Here is a 7,257-nt window from a genome sequence, read left to right on the forward strand (position 1 = left end):
TGTAGCTCAGAAAAACATAGCTCTTGAAGAACATCCATTGTTACAATTTAATGTTCTACTTTCCTTTGATGGGTGGTAAATTGATAATTATATCAATAACGGCAACGCTCCTTTTGTATTTAGGCTGAGTGGTTAGAACTACTATTGTATGAGAAACTTTATTTCTGAAATTGGTTCATAACCAAAAGTCTTTCAATTATACATATATGACACTGAGAATGAGAATGAATTTTTCAATAGAAAGAAGCATTCCCGGGTACATTTTTCACGGACATTTTTTTTATTAAGTTCATTTAAAAAAATTATTTTGTGATATAAATAAAATCAATTTATCTACACATTATATAAATACAAGCATAGATGTAATACGTTTTTTTAGTATATGCTATGTAATTATTTTCTTTACTTATAATTTTATAATTTGAATTATACCGTGTGCTCTAAAACTAGTTGAATTATATATAAACATCTTTATTATTCGTAGTTATATTATTTATTCAATCGGGTCAGTTACTAATACACCGCGTAGCCTAGATTCACACTCATCTTCAACAATTAACTTCAACTTCCCAAATAAACAAACAAACCCTAGCCTAGACAAACAAATACTGTGCAGAGCAGAAAGAAATTGAAGCAATACTACATATGGGTAACTAATTATGGACATGGATGAAGCAAGCTCCTCCACCGCCTATGGTCCTCGTCCCACCGCTCTTCGACTATCCTCCCCTTGCTGCTCGCACCAGGTACTATCCACACTCATTTCCAAATTCACCTTGTAATGCAGCCATGTGATGGATGCAGGATGTTAGAGTCACCATATAACCTTTTGTTTGGGAAGCTAGCTCTAAGATGTCTTTTCCATGATTATTTTGAAGCTGCTAATCATTTTAATACTAAGCTCATGCTTAAGCCCACTGATGATCCTCTTGTTGATCTCATTGCTACTGTATCCCCTCAATACCATTGTTATTAATGCGTTTTTCTGTATGCGTCTTCCTTCTTAACCCAAATTTGCCATTAAACAGGAAGTTATATAGCTAGCTTCTTTATATGTCCTTTATCAAAAGAAATAAAGTGACATGAGACATTCTTATTGATGACTGATTTATATTTTTCCGTCTATGTTATGTTTGGCGTCGAACTGAATTATATAGAAAATGATAATCAAGAGTTTACTTAGCTCCAACATTCAGGTTTCATTTTGCAGCCTGGTTTTTTTTTACGAAAAATGATAAAGAAAGAATTTCCTTAGCTCCCATTCAGGTTTCAGGTCCACTTGATCCAAATACCAAAGAGACAATTATAGGCAATGCATTATTTTGCTTGCAAAGGTATTCGAAAAGTTGGTAATCTCATCATGTTTCTCAATTTACATATCTTCACATTCTGTTTGAATTATAAATCTTATCATTATTATTATTCTCACAGTGATGTTGATGATCCTCACACGTTTGCGGACCTTTTTGTATCTACTTCTGATCCGTAAGTACCATTTTTTTTCTTTCTTTTCCCCTTAAAAAAGTTCTGCTTTTACCGATGTTTATGATTTTATTCTCAGGATTTTACTCATAAGAGCATGTGCATACTATCCAAAATATGGGCTGGGAGCATTTGGTATTTTACCTGTGCTTCAAAAGAAGAGGTTTGTTCATCTTTGTAACAAAAATTAAGCATGTTACCTTATTCAACTTTCTTAATCTTGATAATGATGTGCAGAGTATCTTTTGAAGATTATGGGTTGATTGGTTTGAGATATGGGTCATCAAATCTATCACTTGGAGCTACTCTTATGCCATATTCATGTACATGGTTTCTATCAGTTTTCATTTGCAGAGATTTTGGGCAATTTTTCTAATAATAATGATTTTTAATTGGAGTGAGAGATGAATTTCCTAGATCTGCATGGTTGGTGAGCAAGATAGGAAGGTTAACTGTTGGCGCGCTGTTCGACCCCAAATGTAAGTTCATTCTTTAAAGAATTTTTGCGTGCTCGTTTACTGATAAATTTGAAACTTGACACATTCCCGTTGTTGGTTGAAAGTTGAAAAGGAGGAAGATGCAAGGTATACAAATTTAAAAAATTGGAATTGCGCCATTGGCTATGGGCTTGGAACCGGCAGCCCACTGAGCCCGTCATTCAATTTTGGTCTTGAACTTGCACAAAATTCACAGGTTTGCCACAGGCTAATGTTTCTTACCTTATCATTGTTCCACTTTATGCTTTTGCTAATTTTATAATATTCATTCTGCAGTTCATAGCCTCATTTTATCAACATGTGGTGGTCCAAAGAAGGGTAATCTGTGTGTGTGTTCGTGTGGCTTACGTCTGTAAGTTGAAGCTGATATAGGCTGTTTATTGCAATTGTGTAGGTGAAGAATCCTCTTGAAGATAATGAAGTTGTTGAAATCACAAATTATATAGACTTTGGGTTCGAGTTGCAAACAAGGTAAAGTTTAGGGGGGTGCAATGTGAAAAACTATCTACTAATGGTTTATATGAGCGATCTAAGTCTTCAAATATTTTGGCAGGATTAATGATGAAAAGACATCAAACACTCAAGATTCAATCTTTAATGTTGCTGCATCTTGGCAAGCTAACAAGAATATCATGGTCAAGGTAGTCATTGACCATTTTCCATTGTTTACCTATCTACACATGCGCCATGGAATTTCTAACTATTTTCTTATTTAGGCAAAAGCGGGGCCTCTCGGTTCATCATTTTGTTTAGCTTTCAAGTCATGGTGGAAACCTTCTTTCACTTTTAGCATGTCAGGTAACCAAGAATATGGCAACCAACATCGAAGTTGCTAATAATAATAATGTGGATATGATATGATTTCTTTTGATTTTGACAGCTATAAGAGATCGAATAGTTGGAAAAACATCATATGGATTTAGTTTTTGTGTTGACAACGTTAGAGAAGCAAGGTTTGTGTTCATTGCGTAATCGCATGCTTACGAATCGGTTGATTGGGTCAGTTTGTTTTAACAATAAGCTATAATTGCAGTTATCAAAGGGCAGATCCAAATTTTGTAATGCTGACGCCGAACAAGGAGCATCTAGCGGAGGGGATCCACTGGAAAAGTGGGTCCAGGACATTGCTACAATCCAATGTGGATTCTGGAAACTTTGATGCAGTTCCTAAGGAACTAAGGCCCTTGGGTACAATTGTATGATCATGCTAGTCTTTTGCTTCTTGCCTTTAGGAATCTTTTTGGCTTTTATTTAGTCCAGTGTTGTACTCGTTTTAAATAAATAGATGGAACCCTTGTTTCAAGATAAAAAAATGTATTTTAATTTATTTATTGGTTATTATTCAAGATAAACCATATATAGAGCCTATATATGTTTATATTTTATGTAAGTGATGCTAGAAACCTATAAGAAACATAAAAAAATATGTGTTTCGCGCTTTATAAAACCAAGGACTAGCACCGCATTCCCATTTTTTGAGATTAACTCTGTAGGTTGTAATTCATGCAATTATTAGAAAAAAGTGGGATGGATGGACTACTTACCAACCCGAAAGGAATTTGAATAAATAAGAGCAAAGAGTCCTAAAAAGACAATTTACACAACTAATAGAGTTGAATCAGATTGCATCCAGCGCTATGAACTACAACAAAGGCAGAACCAAGCTAACTTGTTCTAGTAATAATGCATTAATGTCTGTCTGTTTACAATTACATGTATGACAAGTATATATGTATGTATTATGTTATATTTCCATTAGCAAAATAAACAACAGAGAGAAGATACCAGCTAACCAGTGGGAATGTCTACAATCAATGGTAAATCATCTGAATCAGCCGACAGGCCACATTGCCAAAGATGCCATCATCGTTGAGGTTGAATAAAACACCAACCTCTGTTGATTTGCAGTAGTATTCTTCATCAATGGCACACTGAGTTAATATAATGATCCGTATATGGTGAGTGGGTGACTCAACAAGCAAATTCAGTTGACTTTGGCAAATGGTTGTTTTCAAAGAAATTGTATGGTATGGTAGATGTGAAACTATTTAGGAGCCAGTCTTATGGGACAGACAGCGAATGCAATACATCGAGCTGCTTTTGCTAACATGAACCTCTCGTTTTCTGTCAACGGTCTCTCAATCACTTTCACAATATTTGCATCCTAAAACAAATATGATATACATGAGAACATCTATACATGGTTCCCTCTTTTTTGAATATTCTGAAATACAAATATATACCTTTTTTGGTGGTTGAATAGAAGGCCGAACATTTGCAGTTGCACCAACCTCAAGAATATTGTTAAGGTTTCCCCTGTCATCCCTTTCAGTGGGTGAAGATGTTGAATGTCTCCAATCGCCATTAACTATGAACTTGTAATAATACCTGTTATATGAAGTATGAGCAAAATCTTGCTGGATATAAGACTGCGAAAATGCCAATATTGAATGTTTAATGGCTTGTAATGCAAGTAACTTACTTCCCTTGTGCAAGGCGAACCTCAGCTTCATATCTTGGGCCGCCTTTGTGGGTTGCTTTAATTGGTTCTTTCCAATTACTAAAATCTCCAATCAATTCTACATTCTCTCCCTGTAATGTAACACGTATGAGCAAAAAGAATTTACCATAACCGTTAAATGTGTTTGAAAAAGAGAAAGTCATTAGAACCTCATGTCCATTCCATACAAACGTCACAGAATGGGTTGCAGGTCCATCATGTTTGCCATTTTCCACCATTGCTATGAGATCCCATGTTGCCCAAGCAATTGCTGGTCTGTATTGAACATTCAATAAGTAGGATTATACATAAATCACCACTATTTACTGCTTTTTATTACATCATTTCATGATTATGAACTAAGAACCTGTCGGGACGACATGTGTGCAATCCAGATACATAGTTGTAGGCTGCGTGAAGTGAAGTATCTGTCATCCAATGGAGGTATGCAACCACACAGGTGGAAGACCGGTCAAGACCTGTGGTGCAAGTAACATAAACACAATGATTCTTTTTCAGCAACCGTAAAAGAAGACCGACACAAAATGGAAGTTTGCTCCTCAAGTCAAATGAGTCTCTTTCTCTGCAAAAGGAAATTATTTTTGGAAGCAGTTAGCATGCAGATAATGAGTGCAACAAAAACGCCCTCAAAGAACTTATGTTTACCTTATTGGATAGTTGATCATAAGAATATTATTCTGTTGGCATGACTCATTGATTGCCTTTGAATCAATTTCCCAATTTTCTGCTTCATTTCCACCTTGGAAATTTAGTACAGCAGTGACTCCCTGGTGCAGAAATCCACCATTTTTGTCATGATAAAAAGAATAAAATAATATAGTGATTTAACAAGTTTGTTAGTGCTCACTGCAACATTAGCCAAAATTTCTATATCTTCCTTAGTTTGTATGCATGACCCTACGTACATTTGATCTGTAATCTGCAAGATAAAAAATTCATATCAATTAGCATTACACATCATAACAAACTGCTTAAATTGATATGTACTGCCAATAAATAATCTGGACATCTCACCTTGCTATAACGCATACCAAGAGAATGATCATAATAAAGTTCTCCTTTAGAACGATCCAGTGCTTTAATATACTCCTCAAGTGGAAAGCTTCCATGTGACCAATCATCACTAGATTCTTGATCAGAGAAAATGGTGACGAGTTGAGTAAACGGTTCATCAGGAATGTTCTTCTGTATCCTGCCACGAGGTTGTCCATTTTGGTTGATCAAAAGATTCCAACCTTTCGGGGTAGAAAATCTCGGCGTGAACACTATAAACCCTGGATTCCCATTACCCTCAGAAGATGCTTGCAAACTTGATGTCAGTATTGATTTGTTCCAAGTGGCAATAGGAACCCGACCACGATTAAACTGGACATCAAGATCACTTTTGTGATGCAGATGTTGAATCGGAAAAGGCGAAAACGGTCTTTCGAGAACAAGACTGCAAAGTCCTGATTTCTCTAACATCATCTTCCTGCAATAACCAAAACTGTAATCAAAATCACATCTGAATAGATCATATTACAAGGATTAGTTTCATATGGTTGCATCATGATATGCAAATGTAATGATCTAGCATGTGATCTTAAGTTATATATAAGGTGTATGCAAGTACTCTGCATCACTGAAGTCTTTAATATCAATAAGACTACCGCCAGAAGATGCGCTTGCCTTCTTTAGAGTGTCACCGACCATTATTATTCTGGATTTCTCAGCATTGCCCTACAAAAAAATAGCCACAAAATTATACAAACTCAAAAAATGCAGTAATAAACACCATGTTGAAGATAGGGACGTGCATAAACCAAAAAAAAAATCCAAAACTAAAACAAAAACCGACGGTTTGGTTTTTATGTTTTCATAAAAACCAAATTTCCTGTTCAGTTTCGGTTTTTCGTGTAACTAAAACCGAACCGAACTTATAGATTTTTAATTTAAGTAATTTATAACAGCTTAATATATAGTTTAACTAACCCAAACATTTTAGCCAAAATATGTAATAATCAATCAATTAACTATTAACTAACATAAACATTTAGGCTAAAAAATTCATTACTTTCGACCAACTTTTAATTTCGGCCCAAAATTTTAAAACCCAAATGTCAAAACCAAGAAAACCAAAGCGAACCGACCAATGCACACCCCTAGTTGCAGATAAAATAAATACCCACCCCTTTCTTCATGGAATGAACCAAGATCTTGCCATCCAAAGACAAAGCAAAGCGAATCCCTAAGGGTTTCTCTAAGGTAACCATATACTCATTCAAATTCATCTTAAACCTAGGGTTCGTCGAAGCAGACATCGCTAAAACCCTAATTCCTCGTCGTACATTTCGTGTTCTCCCCATATTTCCATCACCTGAGCCCTCACTGATCCAACAAAGCTCTTTTCCCCAAATTGACGAGCACATTGGAGTGCTAATTGATCGCTGGATCAACGAGAAGCTTCTGGAACATGGAGATTGGTGGAAATTGGAAGCTTGAAGCAGAGACATCAGAGAGTGTGAAGGCGATTGGCTAGGGTTTTAATAAATCATAAATGCGAATGTGTAGATGGATAGATAGACAGATACAGAGGATTGGATGAATGAATGATATTATTATCATTGAGATTGGAGCAGAGTGTAAGCTGGATAATTCGGGAAAGAAAGACAAGCCACATACTCGGTCAACGCTTGACCTTTAACGGTACATGTTATCTTATGTACCCACCACGTTACGTTACTTGGACCCGCTTTCCACGTGTTTTGCCTTTTCACT

The 7,257-nt window shown here is 35.8% G+C and overlaps 1 protein-coding gene and 1 pseudogene across 2 annotated transcripts; one reads left to right on the forward strand and one right to left on the reverse strand.

Annotated features, from left to right (window-relative positions):
* The first annotated feature begins 645 nt into the window (after positions 1–645).
* LOC143565587 (uncharacterized) lies at positions 646–3,181 on the forward strand (annotated as a pseudogene). The gene is made up of 14 exons (XR_013141100.1): positions 646–746; positions 805–949; positions 1,267–1,334; positions 1,432–1,485; positions 1,562–1,645; positions 1,720–1,805; positions 1,881–1,961; positions 2,045–2,175; positions 2,256–2,297; positions 2,374–2,450; positions 2,533–2,620; positions 2,696–2,777; positions 2,860–2,932; positions 3,013–3,181. The product of XR_013141100.1 is annotated as an uncharacterized LOC143565587 (transcript).
* Positions 3,182–3,854: 673 nt separating this feature from the next.
* Positions 3,855–6,992, reverse strand: LOC143565588 (phosphoglucan phosphatase LSF1, chloroplastic-like). Its single transcript, XM_077052521.1, has 10 exons — positions 6,669–6,992; positions 6,113–6,219; positions 5,515–5,971; positions 5,348–5,419; positions 5,146–5,267; positions 4,847–5,062; positions 4,650–4,755; positions 4,462–4,571; positions 4,223–4,367; positions 3,855–4,143 (listed from the first exon to the last, which is right to left on the reverse strand). Exons 1-10 carry the CDS (start codon positions 6,990–6,992, stop codon positions 4,024–4,026), a joined length of 1,779 nt encoding a protein of 592 aa, XP_076908636.1. The 3' UTR covers positions 3,855–4,023.
* Positions 6,993–7,257: the final 265 nt, after the last annotated feature.

This window comes from Bidens hawaiensis, unplaced genomic scaffold (assembly GCF_021521415.1).
Source record: "Bidens hawaiensis isolate Kalapana, Puna unplaced genomic scaffold, B.hawaiensis_p1.1 tig00022487_1, whole genome shotgun sequence".
Classification (NCBI taxonomy): Eukaryota; Viridiplantae; Streptophyta; class Magnoliopsida; order Asterales; family Asteraceae; genus Bidens; species Bidens hawaiensis.